The sequence below is a fragment of the Eumetopias jubatus genome, unplaced genomic scaffold, assembly GCF_037043125.1.
Source record: "Eumetopias jubatus isolate StellerSeaLion01/CBP00866 unplaced genomic scaffold, mEumJub1_p1.0 scaffold_4, whole genome shotgun sequence".
NCBI lineage: Eukaryota > Metazoa > Chordata > Mammalia > Carnivora > Otariidae > Eumetopias > Eumetopias jubatus.
In genome coordinates, this window is record NW_028274810.1 from 54,632,743 (window position 1) to 54,645,425 (window position 12,683).

Consider the following 12,683-nt stretch of genomic DNA (forward strand, 5'->3'; position numbering starts at 1 on the left):
AAAGAAACACGAGAGGCAGAAGGTGGAGGAAGAGAAATGAGTTTAAACCAGGCATGTTGAGTTTCAGATGCATGGGGGACGTTGAAGTGAAGATGCCTTTTAAGGCAGGTGGAAAAAATGTCAGGGAATGACAATATGTGTGGGAGGTAAAACTCTGACAGTGGCAACATCTTTCAAGAAAAATGTGTAGAGAAGATCATTGGGCTGGAACTCAAAAGAATCTTTCACCAAGGGCCAGAGGTGGAAGGGAAACTCCTATTGGAGACCCAGAACGAATGGCCAGAGTTATAGTGAAGGTAATTAAATAAACTATCCTGTTCTACCGATTAATGTCTCTATTCCAAAAATGTGTTCCCTACCCGTCCTTCCCCCATCACCCACTTTTACCCCCAGGTCTTCTGGTTGCAAGAAATAAAGCAACAAACGTAACTTCTTTGAAGAAAGAGATTAAATGAAAAGAATAAAGTACAATATATGACAGCTGATATCAAGGACATATTTTTGGTTGACTGTCATGGTCCTTTTGGATTTAATTTCTTGGTGACTGCTGTATATCTGTTGACAATCTACATGTTTGTCCTCCTAGAAAACCACAAGAGAAGAGTCAGAGGCCCAGCCTCCAACAGTGTGACCATCAGTAAAATGCCTCTTTTGACCACATCCTATAATTTCATTGAGGTATTGGATGGGCCATTCACAATGGTACTTTTTATTGGTATAAAAATAACTCTGATTGTTATCAAGTTGGGCGGGATCATGAAGTTGGCTCTTCGCTGTATTTTGGCATTGACAAAAGGAGGGAAAATCTGGGAGAGCTGCTAGAATTTTGTGGTTCTGGTTGTGGAGGGTAATAAAAGTGTTAGGCACTACAATCACTTGGGGCCTTATTGTCTGAACTACCACAGGCAGACTTGAAAACATCTAGCTAGCCAGGGAAATGTCCAGACACTAGAGTACATATAACAACTTTTTCTTTTTTCATAGGAAGTAAAATCAGGTTCTTTAGAAATGAGGGAGAGACCTATTTAACAACTAGATCCAAGGTCAGGCATCTATCTATGTCTCTCTATAGCTAACATATTTATAAGTATACATATTTATGGTGTTTGCGGGAAGAGATGTGTGTATAGGTAGGTGGCCTCAAAACAAGCCTCTTTAAAGGTGAGGCAATAAACATTAAAAATGAGAGATAGAAGTGATCAGTAATATCGAATATAGCCTTACTGTGGCCAGTAAGATAAGGTAGCTATTGTATTTTGGCAATATGGAAGTCTTTGGTGATCCTAGTGAATTTTAATCAAGTAATATAAGCAGAAGACAGATTTTATTGTGCAGTGGAATGCAAATGGGAAGTGAACCTAAGAAATAAAGATGGCAAATGATAGACTGTTATCAATAAACATAACTGAGAAAATATGAATAATATAGTGTTTGCTTTTGTTTTTTAAAGATTTTATTTTTAATCTCTACACCCAGCATGGGGCTCAAACTTACAACCCTGAGATCAAGAGTCCCATGCTCCACCAACTGAGCCAGCCAGGTGCCCCTGAATAATATAGTGCTGAGGGAAGTAGAAATATAGGGTCAAAGGTGGAGACATATTTTAAAATAGGAGAGACCCGAGTACATTTTCAGGTTGAGACAATGCAGCAAAAAGAGAGAAAGAAAATAAAGATATGAGAATATGAGGGGATAAGGTCCAAGAGGAAACAGAACATGTTTTCTGAGAGAAAACAGAAGAGGAACATTGGTGGATGGATGACATCTCATCCCCTGAATATGGAGGAAACATGACACTAAACCAGGCAGATGTAGACCTCTGTAAAGATCCCTCTCTTTGGTTAATGTCCAGGCTTTGAAGCTCCCAAGCGCTCCCCTCCTATCCCAGCCTCTACCTGACTCCTATCCTGCCCCTGCCTGCAAAAACTTGCATCCCATAGCCTAACAACTGTAATACCATTGATTGAAATGCCACAATGAATATCCCTAATTTGGTTAACTTAGCTTCAAACAATGAAGTAGAGGCTCAAAAAATTCAAAGAAACATACTCACTGATTTGTACTTATATTTCTAATGTGTACTTGACATGAGAGCATGAGGCCAACTTCAAAAAAAAAATGGAATCCAAGTTCCAAAGTTGCCTCATGAAGCCGAGCTGTGGTTTTAAATCCTGGAGCATCAGGCTGAATCTTCTAAAACGTCTATATCAAGAGTGTTGGTCCAGGCGACCAGGTCTTCTGCTTCTTCTTCCCATGACTCATTCGCATTATCATCATCTGGTAAAGCTACACTCCTCCACCTCTCCTTTTTCTTGACAATATCCATTTCAGTCTGTGAGTCAGCAAAATTTTGAACTATAAGAGGAAATATAAAAAAAATTAATAGAGGGTGCTTGGGTGGCTCAGATGGTTAAGCGTCTGCCTTCGGCTTAGGTCATGATCCCAGGGTCCTGGGATCAAGTCCCACATCGGGCTCCCTGCTCCTTGGGAGCCTGCTTCTCCCTCTGCTTCTCTCTCTCTCTCCCTCTCTCTCTCTCTGTCTCTCATGAATAAATAAAATCTTTAAAAAAAAATTAATAGACATGGCAGGGAACACAATAAAAAGAGATGTGTTCCTGCATTTCTCGGATAGAGCCTAAGATCGGGTAGTGAATGCAAACAACCTTTTAAAACTCTCTAAATTTTACATTTTGCAATTACTTTGTCATATATCATTCCTTCCATTCTGGTCAGTCTTCTTTATGCTTTGTTAGTTCATTCATCTAACGTGTAATTACTGAGTCCCCACCAAGCACCAGTAGGCATGGAAGGGAAAGTGTCTGAGAGTGCTTCAGCAGCACAAGGGTGGAACTGTTGTGTAAGTGAAAACAGGCTTGGATTTTGACAGAGGAGGAGCAGTTTGCTGAACAGAGAGGGGCAAAGAAGGAAGGTATGAGCACTCTAGACTGAGAACACAGCACATACCAAGGCACAAAGGTATAAGAGGACTTGACAGGTTTGGAGGTAATCAGAGTTGACACATCAGCATTTATGCTGAGCCAACTGCTGTGCTAAGCAGTCTACGTGGGTAATATTATTTAACTTAGATACGACCCTTGTGACAGGTAGGATTACTATCCTTATTTTACAGATGAGGAAATTGAGACTGGGTGACCTACAGTAACTTGTCCAAGGACACCCAGGTAATAAGAATTGATTCCAGGTCCATCAGATCCCAAATCCCTGGGTTACAGTGGAGAGTTGGGTGGGGCTGGCTAGTTAGGCTGAGGCCAGATTAGGAAAGCCTCCTATATCATGCAAAAAAGATTCATCTTTTTCTATAGGTCTTGTAAATAGGGAAATAAACTAATTACATTTAAAGGAAGAATATAGATATAGTATCTATATTGCTCAATATTTCTACCCAGCATGGGGAACTTGTTTTTTAGGAATGTGTAACCCTAGTCATGCTATCTATGTTTTGCTGCAGTTGCCACCTAATTCATTGCCTAGTAAGGGATCCAGGACAAATTCTGTTGTCTCATATGTTCATTTCCCCAATCACATATCCAATAAATCTTGTAATATTCATTGCCTTCTAGTTGTGCTATGGACAAGGGTTATGAGTAAATTGTTTTCTTGGTCTCTTTGTTTTATAGAAAGACTTGTAGAGAGCTATGAGTTTAGACAGCTGTCCTTACCCTAGGAGAATCTTGAGGTCTCCAATGATTGAGTTTTTAGTTTTGTATTTTAATATTTACCTCTAGCTTTCATTAGTTTAACTGTAAATTCTGTCTTTCCCTCGAGAAAACCTACTTTATTTTCTATGAACACATCATTGATAGACTAACTCAGGTCCTTTTTAAACAGGTTTAGACTGTTCTGAATTTACATGTTTTGGGATTCACAGCCCAATTCAAACCTGTTTAAACAATAGGCAAATGTCTTAATCTCACAGAAGAGGAAAATCAGAGGTAGGGCGGGACTGAATGATCCAGTGACTCAACAATATCATGAGGGACCAGTTCTTTCCACTGATCTGCTTTCCCATCTTTGGTGTTGTTTTCATCTTCAGACTCATAGCAAGAGAGCTGTAGCCATTCCAGTACTCACATCAGACATGGCAACATCCAGAGGGTAGAAAGGGGTCTTTCTCTCCAGAGTCTCATTTTTAAGAGTAGGAAAACCACCCTCTGAAACCCTCAGCATACTTCCTCTCAGGGAGAATTGTGTCACACGCTGCTCCTAAGCAAGTTCCTGGCAAGGAAAATGGGATTACCATGATGGGCTGATACCAGTTGTTGGCCAGGAATGAATGTTGAGAGTCAATCACTTTGACCATTTGCCCTCTAGCTTCTGCTCTGTTAAAAACAAGAACTAACAAACAAAAACCAAAAAAAAAAAAAAAACAAAACAAAAAAAACCCTAAACCATAAAAACCTCCTCAGAAGCATAAAAAGAAATTCTGGCTAGAGTAGCTGAGCATAATGTAAAGCAAATACAAAAATATTTCCTTACGACACAGAAAAAATATGATTTTGAACTGCCTTCCTCCAGAAAATCTTAAGTATTATAAATCCCTCCAAGAAACCTTGGATTTACTAGTTGGAATCAATACTAAAGGTGGGAACTCTGTTATTATGTTAACAAAATAACTTCTGAAAGCACAAACACTAATTGCCGTAGAGTTTGTATGCCTTTCTGGGGATGGATTCTGGAAACTCATATATATATATATATATATATATATATATATATATATTTTTTTTTTTTTTTTAATCTGAAAATAATTTAATTGGTGAAGGTATTAAAATTTCTTCTGACTGGTGAGCTCTGATTATTGCCAAATGGTTTATATTCATTCAGTTCTGTGTGAGTCTGGGTTCAGTTAGGAAAACAGAGGCACTATAGCTAATACAAGAATGAGGAGTTTAATATAGAAAATAGGGATTACACAGGTGTGGGAGATGTAGGGGAGTGAAAGTCTGGAAGGCTACAGCTGGAGAACTGGAAAAGCAGTCACTACCTACTTTAGCCTGATGTGGAAAAACCAGGAGTTCATGGGGCAGTACAAGGAGCTGTACACACCTAACCACCCAAAGTGGGACAAAAATTGGGAGTTCATGGAGATATTTGTGAATCCATCGTATCTGTAAAGTGGGAGTTTGTGAAGAGTTGCGTGAAATTGCAGTCTGAGGAAACTGCCAATTTCTCAGGAATTAATGGCCTCTTCCTCCCTCCTACCTCCTACCTCCTAAATCTCTGATGTATTTTTCTCATTAGCAAACTATGATATGCTAACCCCCGCTACAAAAGAGGAGCACAGAGTTCATTCCTTTTTCAACCGAGTCACGCTTCCCTTTCATATGCTGTATAAGCTCACTATTTCGACATAATAAGCAACCACAACATCTCAGTGGTGAGCATTTGTCCAGATCACGTGTCTGCAGGTCCACCAGAGATTGGCTTATCTGGGCTGGGGGTGGCTGGGGAGCTGATCTGGGGAAGCCCGGCTCTGTGGCTCTCATCTTCCTCTGTGACCAGAAGGCTAGTCCAGGCATGCTCTTGTGATGATGGCAGAAGTGAAAAAGAGCAAGCCAAACTGCACAAGCCGTTCCCAAACTCCAGGCATACCACACCCACCAATAGTCCACTGATCAAAACAAGTCACATGGCAAAATTCAAAGTCAAGGGTCAAGGGAGTATATTTTGCCTTTTTGCCTATGGAGGTGGAACAGGATAGCCAATATTTCTTTTTTTTTTTTAAGATTTATTTATTTATTTTGGGGGGGAGAGAGAGAGAGAGAGAGTGAGTGTGTTGTTTAGGGTATGAGTGGGAGAGTGGGAAGAGATGTTATTGAAAAGGCAGATAGACATTAGAGCATTAAGGACTTTGCCATGTCAAAGAGTATAAATTTTATCCTGAACAAAATGGAGAACAAAGGATTTTAGACTCAGAAAAACATAAGCAGATGTGAGCTGTAGAAAGAAGTCTGACAAAGCATGAACAGGAATTATTGTAATCATCAACTCAACCAAAAGATCTCTTCCCCTCGTACAGATGTGAGGGTGTGGGGAGGACAGAGTTTGCAGAGAGCAGAGAGTTCATGGAGGAAGCAGAGTCTGGCTGGAAAAGGCAACGTTTCTCACCAAGGCTTTCAGGCACCCTGAAATGTAGAAGGTGGCAGAGTGGAATAGAAAAGATTGAGGCTGGTCACTCTGATGAGGGAGTCTAAGTGGTACACCAAACCAGGAAGGAGGAAGAAAAGTAGAATCTGAGCTGGGGAAATGCAAGTCAGAGATAATGGAAACAGGGCTCTTGGAAAACCACTGAATGAAGGCTGCTGCCTCTGCCTGGCATGTTTATGCTCTTGTGTTTGAAGGACAGGGGTCAGCGAAATGTGATAACTAGGACTTTCCTGTTCACAAAGAATGTTTACATACATGGAGTCACTTAGTCACAAGAATCCTGTGTGTTAGGGCAGAATATTAGGTACAAGTATTTACTGAACATCTTCTATGTACTCAGTACTGGCTGAAGATGCAGAAACTGAAACTCAGAGGTTAAATGCCTTTCTCATAACTGCACAGACCTGGTATCTAAACCCAAGTTCTCTGACCCCAAATGTCTTGCTTTCCCCTCTATACTAGCTGATTTCTATTATAAGTTACCAACTTTCTTCCTGCTCAAGACCCTCCCTCAACTTATCCCAAGTATTTCTTTTTTTTTTTAAGATTATATTTATTTATTGAGAGTGAGAGTGAGAGGAAGGGAACACAAGCAGGGGGAATGGCAGAGGGAGAGGGAGAAGCAGGCTCCCCCTGATGTGGGGCTCGATCCCAGGACCCCAGGATCACGACCTGAGCCAAACGCAGACACTTAAGCGACTGAGCCACCCAAGCGTCCCCCAAATATTTCTTTAAAAAACATTAATTTTAAAAAAGATCACCAAAAACAATTCAACCAACATTATTCCTTTCTTCTCAGCCATATTGCATATATCTCTGAATCTACAGTGATCTTAAGGGATCAGTTTATTTGGTATTTTTCTTGTTTTGAATGCTTTTATATGCCTTGAAACCTAGCCTTAGATTTTCAAATTGTACATTAACCTGTTAGAGGTGGTGAGCTTCAAAGGGTAATTCAATTTTTTTCCAAGCTCCAATTCCTATGTAAATAATTTACTGAATTTATTTGGTTAGTCAGAAAGTTAAAGCAACCTTAAAAGGAGAACACAAGATTAGGTCTCACAGATTTATATTTATCTGAACTGAAAAAAATTTACATTTATTATTATGACTAATATTTTAGTTCTAAAAACAAAGCAAAACAAATAGGCTGAACTCAATGTACTTGGAGTTGGGCAGCGATGAAATCTTTCCGTTGGATAATTGACTTTGGAAGGCCTTCTACTTTCTCTAGCCAGCCGAGCCATGGTAGCAGCGTACCTAGAATGAGAAAAAGAAATCATCTAAATTTCCAAGTGAATTCTGGGAAGTGTACATTACTTTTGAGAAAGATAAGGCAAACATATTAAATCAGGCAGACAAGCAGAGCAGCAGGGTTTGATTGTGGTGCTACTCTGAGTGTTCACTAGTGCAATGGTCAACGGAAATTATTCCAGTATGTTTCCTAGCAGAACAGTCATTAGAAAAACAAGTATGGTGTAAGATAAATACTGTAAAAGTAATGAAAGCATCAACTGGTAAGGCAAGGTGCATTTGTTTCCTAGGGCTTCCATAACAAGTTTATTCTCTCACAGTTCTGGAGGCTGATTTTTTTTTTTTTTAATTAGGAACCGGATGTTGAAATTTTCTTCACTTATTGAGATGATCATATGATTCTTCTTATTCTATTTTATACTGTTTGAATTTTTCAAATATTAAGCCAAGGTTACATTCCTGACATAAACCCCACTTGGTCATGTACAATCATCACATTTATTAATTATATAATTATATATTTATGTTATTTATGATAATTATACAATAGGATTCAATTAGCTAAAATATTTGCATCAGTGTACATGAGGTGTATTTATCTGTAATGGGGTTTTTATTTTCTTTCTGGTACTGCCTTTGGTTTTGTTGAGGTAATGCTGACTTTATTTTGTTTGTTTCTTTTTATTTTATGTTTTTAAATTCAGGTATAATTAATATACAGTGTTATATTAGTATCAGGTGTACAATATAGTGATTCAACAATTCTATACATTACTTAGTGTTCCTCGTGATTAGTGTACTCTTAATCCCCTTCATCTGCTTCACCATCCCCCGAATCCTCCACCGCCCACCTCCCCTCTGGGAACCACCATTTGTTCTCTATAGTTAAGAGTCTGTTTCTTTTGTCTCTCTTTATTTTTCTTTGTTCATTTGTTTTGTTTCTTAAATTCCACATGACTGAAATCATATGGGATTTGTCTTTCTCTGACTGACTTCTTTCACTTACCCCTGTACTCTCTAGATCCATCCATGTTGTTTCAAATGGCAAGGTTTCATTCTTTTTTATGGCTGAGTAATATACCACTGTGTATATGTGTGTGTGTATGTATACCACCTCTTCCTTTTCCATTCATAAGTGGATGGCCACTTGGGCTGCTTCCACAGTTTAGTTATTGTAAATAATGCTACAGTAAACATATTGATGCATATCTTTTTGAATTACTGTTTTTATATTCTTTGGGTAAATACCCAGTAGTGGATATTTACTGGATCATAGGGTAATTATATTTTTAATTTTTTTAAGAACTTCCATACTCTATTCCACAGTGGCTGCACCACTTTACATTTCCACCAATAGTGAATGAGGGGCTCTTTTTCTCCCCATCCTCATCAACACTTGTTTCTTGTGTTTTTGATTACATTTTATAATCCTTGAGTACATTTTATAAGATGAATAATAGCTGCTTTAAAATCATATCTACTAATTCCATCATCTCTATTATTTGAGGATCTATTTATAAATATTGATAGATTTTTATTTTGGTTATGGATTATATTTTCCTGCTTATTTGTATGGCTGGGATTCTGGACGTTGTAAATTTTACTTTGCTGGGGAATTTTATATATTCTTTTAAATATGGTTGTTCATTGTTCCAGCATGCAGTTCAGTATCTTACAAGTCAGTTTGATATATTCAAGGATTGTATTTAAACTTTCTTATGGGTCTAGAACAGCTTTTACTGGGGGCTAATATAGCCCTAAGGCATGACCCTTCTGAAGTCTTTCTTCAATGTCCCCTTGAATTAAGAGGTCTAGCACTCTAGCAAGAACACACACTATTTCTAGCCCTCTGCAACCATTGTGTGAGTACCAAAATAAACAAACACAAAAAACAAAAACAACAAAAAATTGGAATATTATTTTCCTCAGGACAAATATGATTTTGGAAAATAACATAACTGGGTTGCCTGGGTGGCTCAGTCAGTTAAGTGTCCGACTCCTGATTTTGGCCCAGGTCATGATCTCAGGGTTGTGAGACTGAGCCCTGCATTGGGCTTCATGCTCGGCATGGAGCCTGATTAAAAGATCCTCTCTCGGGGCGCCTGGGTGGCTCAGTTGGTTAAGCAACTGCTTTCGGCTCAGGTCATGATCCTGGAGTCCTGGGATCGAGTCCCACATCGGGCTCCCTGCTCAGCGAGGAGCCTGCTTCTCCCTCTAACCCTCCCCCGTCTCACTCTCTTTCTCATTCTCACTCTCTCAAAATAAATAAATAAATCTTTAAAAGATTCTCTCTCTCCCTCTCCGTCTAGTCCTCCCATCCCCCCCCAAAAAAACAAACTTGATTTATACATTTTATCCCTTATTGATAAATCGTCTTCAAAAAACTATACAAGTATTAATATTTTCTTTTTTTTATTCAACCATTTGACTTTATATAATTGAAAACATAAATGATAAAAAAGTTTAGTGTAGGGCACCTGGGTGGCTCAGTCGTTGAGCATCTGCCTTCGGCTCAGGTCATGATCCCAGGGTCCTGGGATCGAGCCCCGCATCAGGCTCCCTGCTCTGTGGGAAGCCTGCTTCTCCCTCTCCCACTCCCCCTGCTTGTGTTCCTGCTCTCGCTATCTCTTTCTCTGTCAAATAAATAAATAAAATCTTTAAAAAAAAAAGTTTAGTGTCACTAAATACAAATTAAATGACTATAAAGGAAGATGTCATAATTATTAAGTTAAAAAATAAAACTAGAAACCCAAATACTTGTTCATCTTAAATTCTTAATAATTTTGTTAGCACTGTAAGTTGCTACCTGTTCTTGGAAAGTAGCTTTATGTACATAACGAGGGTCATAAAACTTACTGTATCCCTTCCATCTAGTGATCTGACTTTTTGTAACACGTTCTAAGGGAACTTCTTGGCTTCCTTCCTGTTTCTCCCTTCAGGTGGAACACAATCTAATAGGCCTCTAGGAAACCACAGCCCTCCTCAATTTCACCCCTGCTCAGACCAAGGCCCAAGCTAATCTAAGTATCATATTTCTGTGGCCACAGTTGGGCGTGGGGTGGGATAGGGTAGGGTGCTGAGGGGGAGAGGAAGGTAGGGAGGGAAAGGGAGACAGAGACCCCTCACAAGAGTGTTCTATGTGGGTACAGAACCAAAGGAACAATTCTCTTTAAAAAAAAAAAAAAAAGCCCAATATGTGTTTTTGACACCTATCAAAATCCCTCTTTTTGGGAGGTGAAGGGGAAAACAGCTTTAAGTCACGGTGTTTATAATATAGAATGCCCCATCAGATTCTGTGCTACAACCAGAAATCCATGGTAAAGTTTTGGGGGTACATGCTGAGAGAAAAGTTGATTAAATGAATTAAACCCATAAAAGGTGAACAATAAAAAAATGTGGAATTCATTAAAAAAGAAAACAGTTGAAAGAACTGGGTGTGTTTATTCTGAAAAAAGAGAAAACTTAAGGGGAAATAGGAAAAAGACACAATAGCTATTTTCTGAGAGTTAAAGGATAATTACACAAAAAAAGAAGAGTCTTATTTGTGTTGCTTCCAAGGACAAGTGGAGACACTTTCTTTTCTGCCACAGTATCACCGCTTGAACCATGCCTACTACCCATATCCAAAGCCATCCCCGGGTCCTCAGTGTCTGAGCTGGTGCTGGACCTAATAGATAAAAGCATGGGTTGTAGCATCTGGCAGGCCTGGATTTGAATTTCAGCTCGGTCACTTTTGGACTGTGCAATCTTAGGGAATTTTTAACTTTTTCTGTACATCTTCTTTATAAAATGGAGATAATTTCTCATTTTCTGGATGGTTTTGCAGACAAATGTATAGAAAACATAGTAAGTCCTCAATAAAAATCTTAAGTGAATGAAAGAAATCTAGAATTGTTGAGTATCATAAGGTATTAGATTTGAGCTAGAAATACAGGAGATTCCAGCTATTTGAATGGTCCTTGAAGTACTGAGCTCCCTGTCTCTAAAATCATTCAAGCAGAGACTAAGTAGTTGCTTGACAGAAATTATTTTTTTAAAGGGATTTTTTTCCTTTGTCTATATATTTTTTCCATGTCTATTTTTAAAGGGGACATTTCCAATGCCCATTCTAATGCTAATTCTCTCTTTAACCACAAGATGGCATTCACAGTTCAATCTTTGGGGAATAAAATAAAGCCAGCATTCCTCCTTAAAAAGGCATTAAATATATAATTATGTAAATCTATAAAAATAATGTTTAACTTCAAAAGCCCTGAAAGGACAGCACAAACATACATTAAATTAATGTAGTCAGCATAAATGTTTTCTATATAACTGGAGAAAAGGGAATCAAACATAGTAATCCCGTATTTTTGTGAGTTAAAACACAAAATCAGATACAGGAACTTAGGAATAATATATATTAACCCCTTAATTTAAAATACAGTACAGCTATGTCCATAGTATATTTTATAAATATAGGAGTGTTTTTATGAAGGAGAAAGGAACTAACATTGTTTAATAATAGAATTTGAGATTGACCAAAAAAACCTTTTCCACAAAAGGTAGACTTGATCTGTGCTTGCAGTTGGGTAGACCATATTTTCACATTACCTGAAAAATTTAAGCTTTTAATAAGCATATATTAATAGGAAAGTAGGAAATAATTTAGTTTTAGTTTTCAAATACAAAATGTGTTTATCAGTAACTTTGGGCAAGTTGGTTAATCTCATGTTTCTCTCATTAGTAAACTGTAGATACTATCTACATCGACTTTTCCAGACTTTCTGTGGAGAAACTAGGGGTGACAACCCAGATGAAGAGGGAGGTTAGGGATTTAGTCTTGAAGCTGTGTCTGTGTTTAAAAAGGATGTGGTTTGACTCAGCCTGCGAGTTGACTTGCTACGGCTTTGCAGGAGGCTGATGGGTACTACTGTGGGGTTACACTTAGAGTGTAGGCGTCAACTCCACAGCATGGTCGGTATTCCATTAGGAAATGAAAGAATACCTGGTTCCTGTTCCTTCTGCACCTCCAATGTATGGACAAGAGCAATACTCTCCTCTGAAGCCGCAGAGAATGTAAAACTCCAGAACCGATAACTTTTATTTAGATAACTTGCTGTCTGACAAAGCTTAGGCTACTGGCACAGGTATTTCCATTACCACATAAGCATTCATTAGCCACAGAGTATGACATAAACAGTTTCACATGTGCATAAGAAAGAATATTTAAGGAACAGCTTGCACTGCCTTCTGGTTTTGAATCTTTCATTCTTTCTCCA

General features: G+C 38.5%; 1 protein-coding gene across 1 annotated transcript in view; it reads right to left on the reverse strand.

Annotated features, from left to right (window-relative positions):
• Positions 1-2,179: 2,179 nt before the first annotated feature.
• UBE2U (ubiquitin conjugating enzyme E2 U) overlaps positions 2,180-12,683 on the reverse strand; it is a 65,375-nt gene continuing 54,871 nt past the window's right edge. The window contains exons 9-10 of the mRNA XM_028096029.2: positions 7,334-7,428; positions 2,180-2,355 (exon numbers count right to left, since the gene is read on the reverse strand). Coding sequence (XP_027951830.2) covers positions 2,180-2,355; positions 7,334-7,428 — 271 coding nt within the window. The remainder of the gene's footprint in view (positions 2,356-7,333; positions 7,429-12,683) is intronic.